Source organism: Hyposmocoma kahamanoa, unplaced genomic scaffold (genome assembly GCF_003589595.1).
Source record: "Hyposmocoma kahamanoa isolate Upper Pololo Valley unplaced genomic scaffold, ASM358959v1 88, whole genome shotgun sequence".
Classification (NCBI taxonomy): Eukaryota; Metazoa; Arthropoda; class Insecta; order Lepidoptera; family Cosmopterigidae; genus Hyposmocoma; species Hyposmocoma kahamanoa.
Genome location: NW_020654466.1, coordinates 12,491,192 through 12,511,716, shown reverse-complemented (window position 1 = coordinate 12,511,716; position 20,525 = coordinate 12,491,192). Strand labels below are relative to the sequence as shown.

The following is a 20,525-nucleotide window of genomic DNA, read 5'->3' as shown; positions in this document are numbered from 1 at the left end:
GTAAAGTAGGTATAATTAAGCAAGAATGCGCATGTCGCCAACAAACTGCACAGCAGTTTGGTGACTTTTACTAAATAAGTTACCAGTTGTAATGTTGAAAATAAATTTTTTTTAAGTTTAAAAATGTGTGTTGACATTTATAATAATATACCACTCGAGATTAAATTATCAGACTTGTGTTTGTTTAGGCATACTTTGGTTACAGTAAACTAAAGAAACAAAAATTCAAGCCATACATTTGCATGTCGATAATGACTTATCGATAGATTATGGTACAACACTAAAGAAATCCGCCATTTGTAACTCTCAAATTTTGGTAATATGCACGTTGATTCTGTACTTAGGGCAGCTCCTTTCTTTTATTTTTATCCATCCTCTAAGGTTAGTATCATGAATTTTTTGGATGGAATCCAAAGAGTATTTATTGTACGTACATACATTTGTGGATTCATAATAAAATTTTTTGTTGTTCTAAATAGCGACCCGACGAATAAAGTTGTAAGTTGTTTAACTGACATCTCAGAGAAGAGCGTTACGGTGGCGGTGGTCTATTAGTAGGTCCTAGAAGAATGACAAGACTAAATGTTGAGCCAAGTGCTAGCGTCTCTACTGCTAATGCAGTTGACACACTTGCGCCTGAAGATGCCAATGAGTTAAATGCTTCTAATATGGATCAAGAAAACTTACCATCAAATAATGTTGAAGAGGTACCGCGTGATCTGGTTCCTACAGATGAGGCCAGCGAGTCTAAAAATCCGGTTTCAGAGGCACAAGAACATTTAGATATAGGGAGATTTGTCTTGGCAAAATTTTTCTCACGTCGAGGAAAGAAAACTTACAAATATGTTTGGCGAATTACCTGACTGGGGGACCCCTTATTAGTCAAAGGTTTTAAAACGATGGGATATAAAAAAGACTTTAGACGTGTACGTGACGACATAGCACAAATTGAAGAGACTGATATTTTAAGCTATTTGTCAAGGCCTCGAACTTTTGCTGGTGAAGATAATAGTGATTGCGTTCAGTTTAACTTTGATATGAATAATTATTAATACAAAGATCGAACACTCAGAAAAAACACTCAGAAAAAATTCCTTCGATCCAGTCGGATTCGAACCGACGTCTTCTTGCATACCTACGACTAAAAAGTCGTTGAAAGACCAAGTACAAAGACACGACGCAAGCACATAGAAAAATTCGTGAGGTCCGTTGGTTCGTTCCGTGGCTTAGTTGGTATAGCGTCTGGCACGGTATGCAAGAAGACGTCGCGTCGGGTCGAATCCGACCGGATCGAAGGAATTTTTTCTGAGTGTTCGATCTTTATATTAATTATTACAACAAACTAGTGGAGTAATTTCACAAAAAATAATTGAATATCAATTCAATAAAAATTTAATTTGATATGAATACTTTAGAACTTCCTTGAATTAACAATTTTGTTAGTCACAAGGGCTGCTTAGAATGATTTCTTTTTTAAATTTTGGTCTCATTTTGTGAACTTATAGAAATTATAAATAGATGTAAGGTAAAAGAATTTGTCTAGTTGTAAGCTATAAGGAGATTTTTATTAATATTTTGTTTGAATTTGATTTTTGCAGATTTTATTGTCATCAAGTGACGTAGTAGAAGACTGTTACCACTATGTGGTCTGTGACTGTTACAGTCAACAATCATAATTAAAACAAAGGGTATGTCATATTAGGTAGTTTTATTCGATCAAAGTTACCCTAAGATATAAAATCAGCATTAACTTTTTTCCCTGTTGACTGATCTTTAATTTTTTTTATTAAAATTAAAAAATTAGGATAGTAATTACTTTCAATATTCATGCACCAAAAGGGGGGTTTCATAGTAACATCAAATCAATTATAACTTAAATCACGCTGTTTTTGTTTTTTTTTTCTCAAAAAGTATTAAAAAATTGTTTGTTCTTTTAACGTTTTCAGTGAGAACTAGTTAAAAACCGATAATTCGACATTCGATAAGAAGTTATAGACGCTTAAATTTCAAAATTGATAAAAATGAACCTCGGTTTAGGTATAGTTTTACTCGTATGTTATTTGGCATTCAAAGAAATGTTCTGCATTCAACTGTATCTATGCAGTATGTCGTCTATATTACATTACATTTTGTAAAATTCGTGCATTCCTATTTTTTTTTTATTTATAGAAGATGAAGTTGAAAAATGGAAAGTTTGTTATACATTACGTTTCATCGCAACGTCGTGTGTGTCGCGTCCTGACTTAGGCAATTTGAGGTGTCTTTGGTATATATATATTTTTTATAATACCATGTGAATGACGGGACGAACAAGTCGCGGGCTTGGTGGTAAGCGAGTCTGTTCATAATAGTTGCAGAGCGTTAAACCACAAAGATCGGAGGGGCAAATTGCCACTGCTCGATGTGCCATTGCGCCCTAACCCTGAGATATAAGTTGACAAGTCCCATGTGCCTGTAATTTCACCAGCACCCCTGCCCTTCATAACCGGAACGCAGATTTGTTGACATTACTGCTTGGCTGCAGAAATCGGTAAAGTGGCAGTACTTCCCTGGAAGAACGTTTTCACAACGAGCTTTATTGCTACTAGAATTTGCAACTTCCGATATTGGAGATGCTCGGAGTATAGTTGGTGTGCGAACGTAAAGGCTACCCACCTTAAATAGAAAAAATAAAACGTTTTCCCTTAGGATTACGTTTATTTCAAGAAAAATAAAAGGCAATGTAGGTTTATAGAATTATATCAATATAAAACAAAACGAACAAAACTCCATGAAGAAATTTTAGTAAGTCTCATAAAAATAGAACAATTTTAAGGTTTTGAATAATAGAATAATCAATTAAATAACAATAGGTAATAATTACAAAAAAAAACAATCAAGAATAAATAATAAGGGATACAAGTACAAACCTATAAAGTTTATAAAGGAACAACACATTCATCTGTATCTAAAGTTCGTACTACGGGTATTTCTTCAGACAACACGGGTAGCAGAGTATTTGATATTTTCTGCAAAATAAATATAAATACAATATGTTAAACGTGCAATAGGTATACTATACATCTGAAATGGCAAGAAGTTAGAGCCTGCTGCTTTCTCGCCAAAAATGTCCGAACTCAACAGTGTACTAGAACACTGACGCAATTGACTCTTGCATTTGTTCTTCAAATAGATTTAAAACTTTTTTTTTCATTTTATACCAAATTTATGACGTGTCATCAAAACGTGCATATTGATAATCTTATTGATATATTTTATCGGTTATATGTATATCGATTTTCTCGATAAGTTATAGTACTTGTTACAAATTTATTTAAACTTTTTTGCACAATACCTTAAAGTAGAAATGGCGGACTTAATGCCATAAGGCATTCTCTACCAGTCAACCATTGAGCCAAACAGAAAAAAACAATGGTTGGTGAATGAAACTGTTTTTCCGGATTTAAACCGCGTATATTTGTTTTTTCAAACAAACCAACGTTTCGGATCCTTTACAGGTCCTATGGTCACGGCTGACTGAGGTGGTAAAGTCATCAACTGAGGTGGTAAAGTCATCAACCAGTTATGTCTTAATATTAATGCAAACCACCCTATTCTTTCACTAAAGTCACAAAAGTTTATATAATATATGCCAAGACGTTTCGTCAATATTGCGTTCAAATAAACAGCCCAGACCGAATCTTTCTCGAGATGGATATAACGCGCTGAAGGCCTTCCGCGAAGATCCCGAATTGGACATCCTCCGTGCAGATAAAGGTAACGCAACGGTGGACATAATACGTGTGATTATAAAGCACAATATCTGACTTACTATCGGATGAAAGCACGTATAAAAAGATGAAAAAAGACCCTACCACCAAGATATTAAAAACAACTAAGTTAATATCTAAGCACTCCGATACGCTGAAACTTGATGTAGGTAAGTGAGTTTGTACCCTGCTGCGTAAATCCTCCAAAACTGTATGGGCTACCAAAAACGTGTTTTACACAGACATATATCTAGATCAGACTTTCCCAAAGTGGGCGATGACGCCCCATGTGGGCGATACAGGCCTAAAGGGTTATTTATTTTGTGATGAGAAAGAGAATCCCTTGAAAAATATTATATCAGTTGCTACGGATGGCACTCCAGCTACGACAGGGTGCCATAAAGGCTTCATAACGTACTTAAAAAATAAAATTCCAGATGTCCTTGCTGTACATTGCGTTATTCATAGACAACATTTGATTGCTAGAAATTTAAGTGAACGACTATTTCAATCACTGCAATATGTCATCAAAGCAGTCAATAAAATCCGTAACAGCTCTTTGAATGGTAGATTATTTCATCAGCTTTGTGTTACTAATAAAGAAGATTTCAACCGTTTGTTGTTTCATACTGAAGTTCGTTGGCTATCAAGAGGCAATTGTCTGACTCGATTTTACAACCTGTTTGACTCAGTGTTCTTGGAAATTAAAGATACAGAATTGGGTAACAAGCTCGTTACATCAAAGAATGATATAGCTTACATGACAGACCTGTACAAATTGTTCAACGACATGAATCTCCAACTGCAAGGCGATGAACTAAATTTAATTAAAACAAAAAATGTCGTTGCTACTTTCGCAGCCAAACTGCTTTTACACAAAAAGAATATGATGGGCAGACGTGAGTTTCACAATTTTTCGAATTTATCAGTATCCTGCAGTAACGACGACTTGTTTGCCTACTGTCAACATTTGGAAAACCTCCACTTTGACTTCACCGAACGATACCACGACATTTTGAACTTGGAAATACCAGACTGGGTGTTGGATCCGTTTTCAAATGTCAACACAGCAATATCACCTCAGCTGGAAGAAGAACTTATAGAATTGACAATGAATGAGGAAATAAAAATCAATTTCAAAAATGACTACCAAAAATTTTGGCTACAAAAACCGATCCCGCAAATGTACCTTGGATTGTGGTCAATCGTTCAACGATTCTTGATAGCATTCCCATCGTCATATTTGTGTGAACGTGGTTTTAGTGCTGTGACAACGCTGCTTACTAAAAAGAGGAATCGTTTGCATGTTACTGAACGTGGTGACTTGCGGCTGTTCTTGAGTAAATTGTTACCTGATATCAACAAACTTATTAAACAGCATCAGATTCATAATTCGAAATTAGTTTTTATATTAGAATCGATTTTGTTTGTTTAATTTTGATTGAAAGATACTCTGTCTGAATACTATAAAGTTGCGTTTCAATAATTATTCTCATTGGCAGATGTAGCCCGTAAGAGTTAACTTGAGACCTGAGCGCCGTTGTGTACTAACTACTGCGCTCAGGCCGCAAGTTATAGTAAAAAGTCTCGTTTAGAATGAATGTTTAATCTCCGCTAATATAGCTCACAATAATTAATTTAATATGAAGTTATAGTGGTTTATATGTACGTGAAAACTGGGGGCGCTAAAAATAATTTATTCTCAAAGTGGGCAGTAGACAAAATAAGTTTGGGAACCCCTGATCTAGATAGACGCCGCAAGTGTACGTAATTCACTTACTTGCCGCTGCTACACTTCAGAACGCGCTAGACCGTTGTCGTAGATAAACATCAGTTGAAAATGCGAAAAACGCATAATTGTGCCATTATAAATTGCAAAAGCACCACAATTGTGGGTAAACGGGTAAACAGGGACGTTTCCTTTCACGGGCAAGTGTAAAAACAATTATTTTGGTGTTGTATGAATTTCGAGAAAACATATAATGCAGCTCAGTATAGCCGCATGTTTTGTAATACATTGCGGCTTTTACTTGGTGCGATATATTTGTGATCCTTTGTTAATACGCCACGAATATCGAACGAACGCACTTTTGCATAATGCATTCGTTTCTGTGGTACGGCCGCTTGTACATTTTTTTTGGCAAAATTTAACATTTAGTGATGTATACGTTAGGCAACACTGTTCTCGATTCTGATCCATTTTGAAAACAAAGGGACCGGACATTCTGGAGTCTAGCTTGATACCTAAAAATTTGGTTGAATTTAATTGTGGAACGATTTCTTGACCTATGCGTATTTCAATCGTAGGGACAATTCTTTTCCTGGAGAAGACTATGGCACAACTTTTGGAAGTCCACTCATTCCAGTCATTTAGGTATGACAGAGCCGAGTTAAATCTACTTTTTGCCTCTTCTATAGTACTTACTTTAATATATAGAGCCAGGTCATCAGCATATTGGAGAACGTCGCAGAATGAATTGACAGATGACTCCAGGTCGTAAGTATAGATACTATAGAGCAATGGGCTTAATACAGATCCTTGGGGGAGACCTTTCCAAACGATTTTCGGGGACAGGAAATTTAAGGAAGATTTTACTACCACACGACACTCCATTAAAAGGTTGGAAATAAAATGCACGAGCTTTTTAGGAATACTCAGCTGGGTGAGTTTTATCCTGAGTACCGAAAGCAAGACGTTGTCATATGCTGAGGCGATATGGAGAAACCCCCAACAAGGACTTTCTTTTCCTTGATAGCAGTATGGATTTCAGTCGTTAGCAAACTGAGATCGTCCATCGTGCTGAAACCCTTACTAAAACCAAACTGTGTTTTAGCTAGGATGTCTCTGTTCTCAACTAGCCATTGGTGCTTTTGTTTTATCAGATGTACCATAATCTTGCCAGGGGTGGGGGAGAGAGCAATGGGTCTGTAACTGCTAGGATCTGAAGGATCCTTGCCAGGTTTAAGGATAGGAATAATTATTTGTGTTTTCCATTGGGCTGGGACTGAACCATAATCAAAAAAGTAATTTAGGATATTAAGGAAAAATTGTTTTGATAAAGGAGAGGAGTTGGTGATGAAGGAGTAGGGGATACCGTCGATACCAGGGGATGAGTCAGTAAGTCCGTTCAGTACAAAATATAGTTCGTTTATGGAGAAAGGATGATCCATAGTAGATTGAGAAGGGAGGTAGGATGGGGAGACGGAATGGAGTCAAAATCAGGAACTGAGGAGGGAGCGAGCCTGTCCGAAAAGACCCCTAGCCATGATTAAGGGACATTGGCTGGTATATCGACTGCATTACATGAACCCCTAAATCGCCTTATCTGTCTCTAGACGAGAGAAGGAGGGGTCTTTGGGGACAGACATTTGCAAAAACCTATGCAGTTATTCCTTTTCCTTTTTTGGGTAAGTTTTTTAAAGTTGGCTGAAGATTTTTGATAAGCCATAAAATTTGCCTGAGTCATAGAGGAGTTGTAGTTCTGCTCTGCCTGTCGTCGCTCTACATCAGCCTCCGAGCATTCTGAATTCCACCACGGAGTTGAGACTTTGAATCCTCTAGCAGGCTTCTTCATGGGGATATGCCGATAGGCAGAAGCAGTAACACAGTCCACAAAAATGTTATAGGAGGAAAGCGGGTCGGTATCTATTGGGAAAATCGAAGAGGTCTTTGGAGCTGTCTCTAGAGAGGAAGAATATGAAGGCCAGTCAGCTCCTGAAATTTTGCTTTTTAGTGCCATAACGGTCGTGATCGATTTTTGTCTGTCCAGTTCCGGGCAGTTTTTGCTTATGGCAAAATGACGTCCGGAGCAGTGCAAGCATGTAGCTTCATTCTCTACCATTTGACAAGAATCACCAGAGTGGTCTTTGGTGCATCTGAAGCATCTGGGTTTAGTCCATCTCCACTGAGCTTTAGTATGGCCAAACCTACAGCAAGAGTGGCACTGAATGGTGGGGTATTGATATACATCAACTGAGAGAGAAGTGTAATACAGAAATAACCTGGAGGGAAGGAGTTGGCCAAGAAATGTAACAACTACTGTCTGTGTTGGTACCCATGTAACTGTTCCATGTTCTGATGTTTTCCTATTTAATCTTGTAGCCTTTAGAACTTTGCCACAACCCGATGGCAACTCTAGTGATTCCGCAAACTCCGTCATGGTCAAGTCTGTAGGGACTTGTCGGATCAAACCTATGCGAGTCAGATTATATGTTGGAATAATAGCAGAATATTTGCACATGGCCAAAATGGGTAAGGAGAGGAAATTGTTTGCGTCATTGGCCGAATTCGACAGAAATTTTGTTTCTGCCAACTCGTTTCACTCCATCAGCACAAATATTGGCAATTTTGCGGGTTTTCAGAAATTGACCGAATTTTATAGGTTTCAGGATTAAACCTGATGGTAGATCCGGATCCGAGCGGGAAACGTGAACAATATAAATATACAGGGTGTCCCAAAACTCAACGTCAAGCGATCACTGGGCGAGAGGCCAGTTTATATCAGTTCTGGTAAAAATTAAAAAAAAACTCCATGTCACTTAGTTAAGTGATAATAGGCATTTTTTTGAAAATGTTGAAAATCGATACCCTAGACCACATGTTTAGGTACTATCATCACAAATTTTCAAATTTTGGAGTGATTTTTTTTATCGTCATCATAAATAACCATGCTATTTATTGCAGTCACAAATCAAACAATAAACGTTATGAGTTTAGTAAAAATAAAAAATAAGTTTCATTGAGTCGTAGCTTACAAAAAATATGTCAGCTAGCTTTGACACTTCATATTTCAAAAAAAATGTACTACACTACCCTAGGCAAGTTATTTTAAAAGATGGCCCATATAATCAAGATTTCAAAATGGTATAATACTTGCCACTCTTCATTCCATAAAAAATATTATAACTTATTTTTTGCAAAAGGAGCTCGTTTTATAAAAAACTCATGCCATGATAAATAATACTTTTGTGTGCTCAAAGATTGGCTTTAACATCGTGGAAGTGAGATGGTCATATGTGATAGAATGAGATGGATAGTGACAACGCATTAAACAAAATAATCTACCCTAACACATGTGAGTGTGTCAAGTTAATAATTAGTCGATTGTTGTATTATAATAAATTTTAATCAAAATGAAACGAAAGGAACTATTGTAATACTTTAATGTTAAAGTAAATGCTCAAATTGTTTGCCTTCGGCACGAATACAGGCTCTGCATCGCTTCACAAAAGATCTTTTTATCAATCGTGCGAATCTTCTCAAACTAATTTCTTCTGCTGCTTCAACAATTTTGTGGCGTAATTGGGCTAGATTTTCTATAGGTTTTGCATATACTTGTTCCTTTATGCAGCCCCAGTAAAAAAAATCAAGGGAGTTTAGGTCCAGAGATCGAGGAGGCCACAAAATTGAACCAAGGCGCTCAATCCACCTTCCGGAATATTCCGTGTTTAAATAATCACGCACAGAACGAGCATAATGCTCTGGGCAACCGTCTTGTTGAAACCACATTTCTCTATAGATGTTGAGTAGTACATCTTCTAGTAACGTTTGCAAATCGTTTTGAAGAAAATCTAAGTAGTTGTCGCCATTTAATGTATCAGGCAACTCAAACGGTCCAATTATTTGTCCATTTAAAATTCCGGTCCACATGTTGATTCCAGTCATGTACATTGTGCAAGTTTAAATAACCATCTTTTTTAAATGTTGCTTCGTCAGTCCATAAAATTTTGCGATACAATCTGGCTGCGGCAGAGGCATTACAATGGCATTCACCGTAAATAATATGCATGTTCGCATATTCTTCCGCTGTGTACAGATACGGCATGTCGCGAAACGTGTTAGTTTTGCTAAGTACTAACTAATATCATACTAATATCATGTTTCAGGCATCTCACTCTATCACATATGACCATCTCACTTCCGCGATGTTAAAGCCAATCGTTGAGCACACAAAAGTATTATTTATCATGGCATGAGTTTTTTTTGAAACGAGATCCTTTTGCAAAAAATAAGTTATAATATTTTTTTATGGAATGAAGAGTGGCAAGTATTGTACCATTTTGAAATCTTGATTATATGGGCCATCTTTTAAAATAACTTGCCCAGGGTAGTGTAGTACATGTGTTCGATCTTTGTATTAATAATTATAACAAACTAGTGAAGTAATTTCACAAAAAATAATTGAATATCAATTCAATAAAAATTTAATTAATACAGTGAATAGCGACATCTCTCGCCAGGACTGGTAGCTGTAAAGGTATTAACTGGGTGATAAATCTGCAATAGATTTCTCATAGATGGCGCTACGACTAAAAAGTCGTTGAAAGACCAAGTACAAAGACACGACGCAAGCACATAGAAAAATTTGTGAGGTCCGTTGGTTCGTTCCGTGGCTTAGTTGGTATAGCGTCTGCCACGGTATGCAAGAAGACGTCGGTTCGAATCCGACCGGATCGAAGGAATTTTTTCTGAGTGTTTTTTCTGAGTGTTCGATCTTTGTATTAATAATTATAACAAATGAATGAATTTTTATTAAGATCATTATTCATTTTTAATTAATAATAGAAATTAGAATAAATTAAAACATATTAATGAGTGCTGCAGTGTTATGTCTGTTTGGGAAACCAGACAGAGAAACCATCTTCCCTGTTGAAATTGGATGTTTTTTAATTTCAATGGCCTCTCCAGCATCCTGGGTAGATAACGGACTTCTTTTGCAAACACTTGGGGTCTCTCAAACTTCATTGAATATGTAGGTTTATCCATAACATGCTCGCGGGCTGCAGACTTGTTTACGCGACGGTGTTTGATATCGGCTATATGTTCTTTGACGCGGGTACAAATACTCTTTTTCAAGATGTTTTGTGGAAGGAAAAAACTTTGAAGGAAGTTGTTGGTTTCCACATGTCGCGACAGGTATATTAATAAAGTATTTTGAAATATGTATTTGTATTTTGTATTTAAATAAGTACACTCCATGAAAGTATTTTGTATTTCAAATACATCTCAAGAAAGTATTTGGTATTTCGCATTTTAAATACATATAAGGAAGTATTTTGTAATTTGTATTTCAATTAAGACGTAGCATATATTTTGCCCCGCCCTGCCTATGTGTAACAATCACGAAAACGTAAGAAGATTAAATAAATATAATATAACATAAACATTAACACTATCAGCTCTACAGACATATCTGTGATCAGCGCCATAGAATAAACGATTTTTCGAAGCAGCAGGCCTGTCTAATCTCAAGGAACTTTTGAAACGCCACGCCTGATCTTCAGTAACTTTTGTAGCAGACCTTGTGGGCTGCCGGCGGGACACGCGTTTTTTTTTCACAGCACGCCACGCCTGATCTCGAGTAACTTTTGTAGCAGGCCATGTGGGCTGCTGCCGGTGGGTACCTTCGTGATTCCATAAAAAACAGACAGATGTCACCACTAGGGACGAGATCGATACTTGATTACGATCTGGATCAGTTGTTAGAAGAAGAGGCAAACAATTGGCTGTGTTCGCCGAACGCACAACTTATATTGTCAGCCTGCTGATGCAACCTTTGCCTGGTCAGGGCTAGAAAAATCGAAAATAAATTTTGATTCCTAATTGTGGTACGCCGGCGGCCCACTAAGGCTTGCTAGGTAAAATTCGAAAGTACATGGTGGCCTGCTGCAGTTGGGATTTAGTGCCATATGCACATGTGCCAGGCTGCCAGCGGTCCACGTGGCGCTGAGAGTTATTATAATAGTATGTAATGTACCCACAGCAACATTATGCTGAATTTTGATCTTAAAAAATTGTCAAAAAGATGCTTGCGCCATATGCACTTCGACGTTTATTTGGTCTGCGCTTGTCACATGGACCAGGAGCGCGTTCCAAAGACGAATTGCGTGAAAGGCAAAAGAACTAGACAAATATCAGCACGGTGAGAAGGAATAGAGAGCTTGGCTACGGAAACATCGAAGTTCGCATCCCCGCCGAGCGGTTTGAAATTGAAATGAACATCTAAAATGCTGCCAGATCGAACAAAATGGAGAAAAGAGTGACAGAGAAGTAAGTGACAACATACATATAACATAAAATCACAGGCGACACTAGAGCATGAACAAGGAGAGTTTTGATCTTAATGGGAAGAAACTGCCTAAACCCATACAGAACTCATAGTGCGTGGGTTACCTTGCAACAAACGTCAGATACCTGGGTATCTCACGTAAGACCTGTATCAATAATTGGCCCTGAATTCTTAAGGCTTCTAAATTTAAATTTTTGTCTGCACGAACTTTTATTCGTTTTAGTTAATTTGTACTATTCGCATGTCAATGACTATTCGGTTTAATATCAAAATTGACACGGCTAATGTGAGCCTCTTGGACGGCCAGAGCTAAGGACGAGTTGCGAGCTATTGTTGAAGTCGATCCATCGTAAGCTACTGAGGAATTTGCAGTATCGTGTAATGTAACCTACTTATAATTTTTTAAATGTCATTAATAATTTTGCATAAAAATACATATAAATATATCTAACAAGTAATAACTTTTTTTCAATATTTTCGATGAAATTATTAATGACTTTCGTCTACTTTAGTCGAAAAATAAAGTAAAAAACGTAAATATTACACATAATCTGACGAGTGAAAATTCTTGCTCTTGTAAATGTTCTACTTCTAACCGTATCGAAGGCATACATTATAATGCTTGCCGTCGTGGTGAAAGAATTTGCCAATCAGCGTAAGGTACTCGCCGATTGTTGCCCAGGATGCGCCAGGCGTACTTCCTTTCGTGTACCCCCTTGTAAATGTTGGTAATAATTTATTTCTTTATATACACCAATACCAAATACCTGTAAAGACTTTCGAAGGGGAGATTTTGTAGGCGGCGATGAATGACCTGAGAACAAACATAACTTTATTACCTTACTTTAGATATCAACAGGATCAGTAGAAGTTAGCCGTTTTACATATCGCACTGGTACTACAATAGTGTTGTAACTCAAAATACGAGAAATTTAAGATTATACTATTCCTAAATGTTAAATTTTAATTTCTACATATCAATACAACCGTCGGCGTCGTTAGAATATTGTGAAAAATCAAATAAAATATAACTAGGTACTTAAAGTGAGAAAAACTTTTTGTGAGCTGGTTCTGGATAAAACAGTCCATGACTTTTTTCCCTTTTATTTTTAATTTTTATCTAGCAAGTATGAAATTGTTTAGATGTCTGTAATAAACTTAAATTTTAATAACCTTTCAAGGAAAGTGCGTAATTCGTTTTTCATCGATTCTGAAAAAATACACTTTTTAAGTTAATTTCGGTATGCTAAAACACACTGAAATAACTACAATGATTTTTTAATTTTTTTGCTGTAACTTCATTAGAAACCATAACTTTTATTTTATCACTTAGGGTTTGATTAATTTTGCAGTTGCAAGTAAAACTTAATTGAAAATCGTACCTATTAATGAACCAGCCGGGCTATAGAGCGGCGTATCACCTGGCAGCCGTATTCCTAAAAAATATTATATTTAATGTAAAGTATTATATTGTTATTAAATCATTAACTTACTACTGTTGATCACGAACATAGGAAATCCAAATTCTAGTCTAGTAAAAGCCCATAAAGTCAGCTCTCTAAAGTTACCCAAAGATGATGTAATGATCAATTTAAACGTTTGATAATTTTCAGATTAGTTTTCTAATTATATATATTAATTTTATAATTTAAATATTCTAGAATATCATCACCTAATTACCTAGAAGAATTACCTAATATTCGAGGGAATTATCCTGAAATATTCTTTAAAATTTCATGATGATATACTCGAATACTTAAATAATAAAAATTACCACCGAAATCAGGTAGAGAAAACTAACCTGAACATTACTCATTGCCGCTTTGATGATTATTACCGGATTTGTATGTTATTAGTATAACAATCGCCGTGAAGTTTTGTTAAACTTTTGAAGACCTTTATCGGAAACATCTTTTTTCGGTTTTACCAATAATTATTTCCGGATTTATATGTTATTAGATGACAATCGGCATGAAGCTTGAACTACATTGGATACCTTTATCGGAAACATCTTTTCTCGGTTTTGTCGATAATTATTACCGGATTGTATGTTATTAGTACGACAATGGGCGTGAAGCTTAAACTACATTGGATACCTTTATCGGAAACATATTTTCTCGGTTTTATTAATAATTATTACCGGATTTGTGTGTTATTAGCATGACAATCGGTATGAATCTTAAACTACATTGGATACCTTTATCGGAAACGTCGTTTCTCGGTTTTGCCAATAACTCAAGTAGATTCTTCATCTTGTACTCAGAAACGGTCATTGTAGGACGTTGTTTCGCATATTCATAACTTCTGAACGAATTTGTCTGAGGTCTCCGTAACGCAATCATAGACAAGTCTTTTGATGGAGAGGTTTTTTTTTTAACAATCGTCTCAGGTACGTCTTCGACAGTTAGGGAAGGACGGAGATACTGGTATTCGCCCTTTAAAGGTTGACTGTCTCTGTGCAACTTGCCCGGACGCTGCCCAGTTTGGTCTTTTACAAATAAATCAGCAATATGTAGTTCATTTTGTGGCCTAGAATTTATTTAAGGGTCCACTTTAAAGATACATACTTATATGAATCAACTATGTAAAAAATAATTAATTATAATCGCAGTACAGAGTACTAAAAAAACCGACCTCAAAAGTACGTGGAATTACATATAATTACCATGTTTTATTGAAATCGGTTATCGGGTAGTGTGCAAACCCGGATTCATCCCCTAGTTCGCCACTAAAATATAATAAAAATCGGTTCTCACTTCTCAAAGTATATTGAGAGAGAAAAACGCCTTGAATTGGAGAATAGCAAAATCAACCATTAAAGTAATTGCTGCTTATAATAAAATTAAAGCGCTATTTATAAAAATGAATCTACATGTGTGAACAGCCACCCCAGGTGGATGATTTTCTTCAAAATTAAATGGGATCACTATGGAGATATCCTCTTTCCAACAAAAAAGAATCATGAAAATCGGTTCACAAACTACATCTGTTTCTCTCGTGAGTTTGGGTGTAATTTGTTGTTGTATGTGTATGTCCATGGCACCTGCAACCCCTAGTGCGGGGCTATGGGTGCGTGCGTTATTCTTAGAGTAATAACGCATAGAAACCTAGCCCGCACACGCTAAGTGAGGCAAATTGTAGGGCGCCCTATGGGCCTACACGAGCGAGCGGGCTGTCAGTGCTCAAGGTCAAGTTGCAACGCGAACAGCTCAAAAACTTTTGCTACAAATGACAAAATGTGCGGTAATTAGGTTTAAAAATAGATCAGACAAATGTAAAATAGACACTAACATCACATTCCACAAGGAAGTAACGCGTTTCAACTCGTATTTTTATGTAAATATTCACTAAAACAGAAAATTAATTTCGTTGCAACAAGATACGAAAATGTTGCAAAGTAACGGGTTTTTTCTCCCCATTTGCTATTCTGTTTCAAAATTCAAAATTACGTATTTTTTGCAAAATTTCTACAAATGTACACCGCCGCAACAACATTGTAGGGAATTTACGTAAGCTATTTTTACGAAATATATTTAGTATTTGCCTTCATTAGTTTCATGTGAAAAATCATTATTCTTGTTCATCATACACTCATTTAAAAAAAATTGTCTTGCCCAGACTCAAAAGTTCTTAACTAAAATTATTTCAGGAAACTAACACTGACTAAAAAGTCATTGTCAGTTCTCCAAAATCGTGTATAAATAACTTTCAGGTTCAGGTATTTTATTGTTATCGTGTACTCTTCATGTAAACATACCCACAGATAATATCAGGCTATTTATATATTTAAATTCGATAGTGGCACTTAAACTCGCTTGTAGGTTTTTGTTCATATACCTATGAGTTAAAAAAAAATTGGGTAGTATTTAATAAGGTGCCTACAGATTTGCTCGACATTGTCGATCGACAGTAACGATTGAGAATTATAGACGTTTTCGAGGAGTTTTAGAGTGCTTATTACGAATATAGCATTAATTTCTAAATCCAAGATTGTTGACAACAATTTTCAAAAATGTATTTTTGGTAAACCATAAGGAAATGACACGTAAATCTGAATACAAGACGGCGGATAAGACTTCTAATTCTTCTTCTTCTAATTCTTCGCCATCTTAGATTTAGAAATATGTGCTATATTCGGAATGAGCAACCCCAAATACCTTGAAAACGACACCCAACTTGCCATTATTCGAAAAATCATGCCCGCCATCTTGGATTTAGAAATTAGTGCCATGTTCTTAATGAGCACCCCCAAATACCTCGAAAACGATCCCCAACTTGCCATTATATAAAAAATCGTGTCCGCCATCTTGGATTTAGAAATGAGTGCCATATTCGTAATGAGCACCCCCAAATACCTCGAAAATGATACCCATATTGCATTTATTTCAAAAGCCGTGTCCGCCATCTTGGATTTAGAAATAAATGCCATATTCGTGATGAGCACCTCGAATACCTCGAAAACGATTCCCATATTGCATTTATTTGAAAAGACGTGTCTGCCATCTTGGATTTAGAAATGAGAAAAGTGTCCGCCTTCGTGTATTCAGATATAAATTCCATTTCCATAAGGATTACCAAAAATAAATTTTTGAAAATTCCTGTCACTTGACGTTGTCGATCAACAGTAACGATCGACAAAATCGAGCATATCTGTAGGCACCTGATCGACAGTAACGATCGACAAAATCGAGCGAGTCTGTAGGTACACACATCAAAAAAAGTTTGCGATCAATAGCATAAGCTCCTATAATTCTTTAAATTTAACTTTATCAAGAAAAAATCTATGTTGTATGCTTTCTTTAAATAGGAATACCTTGTTTGAAATTAAAATATAAAACTATTTTTTATTATTTATTTTAAAAAATTGAGCGATTAATCATAATGTAATAGTGATAGAAATTTCATAGAAAGAAAAAGACTGTTTAATTAAACTTAAACAACAATTTATTATTAAAAGGTGTGAATTCAATATAAAATAACTCCTCCCCTGGCTCGAATACATGCGAAGATCCTCCTGGGCATGCTGAGGATCAAGTTATCCAGCATTTCCTGGGGTAACCTATCCCATTCTTCAATAGCGGCTTCCCTGAGCTCTGGAACTGTCTGGAGACGTGGCTCACGGTTCCATACTGCTCGTTTAAGAGCATCCCACGCGTGCTCTATTGGGTTTAAGTCGGGCGAGCCGGCAGGCCAGTCTAATCGTGTGATATCGTATTCTTGATGAGCAGCATTGACTCGTTGAGCTCGATGTGCGGGCGCATTATCATCGACCAGTACAAATTGGTGCCCATGGTTTACTCGGAATGGTCTGACGATATCATCAATAGCAACTGCTTTGTACATGTCTGCTGTCATGAAGCCCCGATACGGGATCAAAGGCGTTCTAGCTCCAATCATAATGCCACCCCAAAAGGACACCGATTTTCCGCCTTGCTGAACTGTTCCAGTGGCAGTTCTTTGTCTTTCACGGTCGCCTGGTCTTCTCCAGACACGGACACGTCGGTTATCTGGATGAGTGCTGATTCGGGATTCGTCAACGAAGAGACAGTTTTGCCTAATGTTTTCGTCCTCACCTTCTTCATTTTGCCGAAGTCTAGCCCACTGCAATCTTCGTTGTTGACGTTGCCGGGAATTGAGCGGAGCTCGCCAAGACCTCCGTGCTCGTAATCCAGGCTGGTGCAAGCAATTGCGAACGGTCTGCGTGCTAACTTCAAGCCCAGAGGCGGCCCTGACTTCTGCTTTTATTTTAGTGGCGTTGATTGTTGGATCACGGGCTGCCAGCAATCTAATATAGCGCTTTTGGGCAGCTGTCAAAACAGTTGGGCGATCGCTGCGGGGTCGGTCAGCTAAATTGCCCATTCCGTGATACCTCTGCAACGTAGCCACGACACAGGATTGGGATATAGCAAGTCTGCGTGCTATTACTCTCGTGGTGTATCCTTCTTCCCTCAAAGTTACTATTCTAGCTCGTAAAACCTCTGATAATCCTCTTGGCATTTTTTCAATCACAACTTTCCGCGAAAAATATCTTGAATCGCTTATAATTGATTAAATCAGATTTCTGAAGGAGCGTAAGCTAGAACTGAAAGCCTTTTTATAACAAAAAACAATTGAACGGGGTCATTGTTTTATGTTCTAATTTATTTTTAAATAAAGAATCTAAAAAGAAGAAAAAATCATAATATTATCTAAAGTAACAAAAAAGATTTCAGTTTTTCGAAGTGATCGCAAACTTTTTTTGATGTGTGTACCTCTAACTTAACGATGAGTTAAGCAAGATACAATGTCCCCACTTTTGAGGGAAATGTTATTCCAGGGCATCATTATTTGTATATGTGTGTGCGTGCCGACGAGCGTAAATACAAGTTGCTTACGCCTACATGAATTTGATTTTTGCCTCACTTATGACAGTTCGTTTTTTATGAAACTATCATTCTATGCGTTATTATTCTAAGGCGTTATTATTATTATTAATTCACTTGTGTTTATTTCTAGAACGATAATAGATCGACGTTCCGCAAGTTACGCACTCTACTGCCATTCCTTTGGCCACGCAAGAGCCTCTGTCTGCAGCTCAATGTGTTGATTTGCGTCTTAGCGCTCATCGCGAGACGAATCGTCAACTTATGCGTGTCTATATTTATAATCAAAAGATAGGTAAGTTGGAGCTTCTATAGTAATAAGGAATACTTTGAATTTAGAAATATTTGACATTTTAATTAACTTCAATTACTTGTACCAATAAATTCCAATATATTTGCACACCTGCATGCAGGTTGAATACATTGTACCAATTTAATTTAAGACCTGTACATTTACTGTATTTTGGCAAGTAAACATTCATCTAATCTAATCTAATCTAATTTAAAGAAAAATAAAAAACAGTAGTCTGTCATTTTTGAAGGCGGAGTAAAAGGACTTTTGCAGAGTTGCCAATTTTCCTAAAATTTTAAATAGTTATGTACTCGTAGCTGTTGTTGACAGTTTTATCGACCTTTTGTGAAAGAAGGTACAATTTTGCGAAAAATATCGTAATTGTGAATGATTTCTAATTGCCCTACTTCTTTGTTCTTGTTGCTTCTTTATTCTTATTTTGATAGTTAGCCTACGAGTATCGCAATCAATTTTTATTCATACACATTTTAATAAGGACAGGCGGATTTGATTATATGTATTGAATGAACATGAAAAATTTTAAAATATGTCACCTCTTTATATTTTTAATAGACATAGTTCTAAATGCAGTGTACGAATGTATGAACTTACAAGTTACTATTATTTTTACTTATATTTTACACGTATTTTATACGTATTTTAACTTTTTTTTATAATGCCAAGTGACGGGAAGAACAAGTTGTGCGCCTGGTGGTAAGCGACACGTCTATCCGTAACAGTTGCAGTGCCACTCAGAGCTTTAAATCACAAAGATCTTAAGGGCACTGTCATTGCGCCCGTCACCCTGAGACGTAAGTTGACAAGTCACATGTGCCTGTAATTTCACATTACTGCTTGGCGGCATATATAGGTAAAGTGGTAGTATTTCCTTGGATGAACTCTTTCACAAGGAGCTCTACTGCTACTAAAATTAAAGCTTCAATATTTAACAATGTTATTTATTCACTCATTTTACAGATATGAAATTTATATTAATGTTAAATATTTGTATTTATTAAGATTAACATTTACACACACACTCAACATAGCTCCGCTCTAGGGAAACCCTGAGTCGCGGGTGCCATGGACCCACACATAGACAACAACAAATTATATCCACTCACGTGAGATATAAATGTAGGCCATATCAATATTTCTTCCAGCCCGGGAATCGAACCTGAGACTTCTGCGTGGCAGTCCGGCATGGTGACCGCTCAGCCACGGAGGCAGTTCTATATATATTTGGATTTTAGTTGTTATTATTTCGAAGATGTATATGGACTACTGTCTTGTCTGAACTGCTCATGTAAATTTAAATTCTGCGTAATTTTAAGTTTCCGTCGAGTCATCGCCGCGAAATCTCATGATTAAGGACCACGAATTGGTTCGAAACATGTCGAGCAAAAATTCGACTTAAATACGTGAGTTATCCGTTATTTTACTTAACACGTCTGAGTCCACGGTGGTTTTCTATTTAAAATTCTGTGTAATTAATTACTTTAGTCTGTATTGTATGGTTGTATAAATAAATAAAATCTTTACCTGTAATCCTTTAAGGTAGGTGCCTCATCGACAACGGAACGATAGGTGTCTCTCCGAGAAAGATACTCCTTTTCCGCATTAGTTTCCTCTATTCCAAGAAACTCCTTCGAGAAACTAGTGAGGCGTCGTGCAATCGGAAGGCATGGTGGTGAATTTAATTTGGCAGAGTCTATACGAACAATTCTAGAGGAATTTAAAATCATATTAGTGTAGGTTTGGGCACCTGCATCGCAAATCAATGACCTCCAACAAAGGGAATTACCATATGTCCTAGTTGGCTTTGATTCCTTTGAGTAGCCTCATCTCCGTTTTTCAAAATCCCGAGAAAAACCGAGGCTTTTGAGACCTACTTATTTCAAAAGTAGATTCACATATAGCTTGTAATCATCTTGTAATGAATATTAATGTTTTACTTTATTATTAATTTATTTTTTACGAATTTATTCCACTAGTTGGTTATAAATACTAATAATACAAAGATTGAACAATATGAGAATTTCCTTCTATCTGA

The 20,525-nt window shown here is 36.5% G+C and overlaps 1 protein-coding gene across 1 annotated transcript in view; it reads right to left on the bottom strand.

Annotated features, from left to right (window-relative positions):
- Positions 1–2,891: 2,891 nt before the first annotated feature.
- The window catches only part of LOC113235925, a 30,606-nt gene continuing 12,972 nt past the window's right edge, over positions 2,892–20,525 (bottom strand). The window contains exons 10-14 of the mRNA XM_026471846.1: positions 20,015–20,197; positions 14,016–14,347; positions 13,201–13,254; positions 12,586–12,632; positions 2,892–3,008 (exon numbers count right to left, since the gene is read on the bottom strand). Coding sequence (XP_026327631.1) covers positions 2,919–3,008; positions 12,586–12,632; positions 13,201–13,254; positions 14,016–14,347; positions 20,015–20,197 — 706 coding nt within the window. The 3' untranslated portion in view covers positions 2,892–2,918. The remainder of the gene's footprint in view (positions 3,009–12,585; positions 12,633–13,200; positions 13,255–14,015; positions 14,348–20,014; positions 20,198–20,525) is intronic.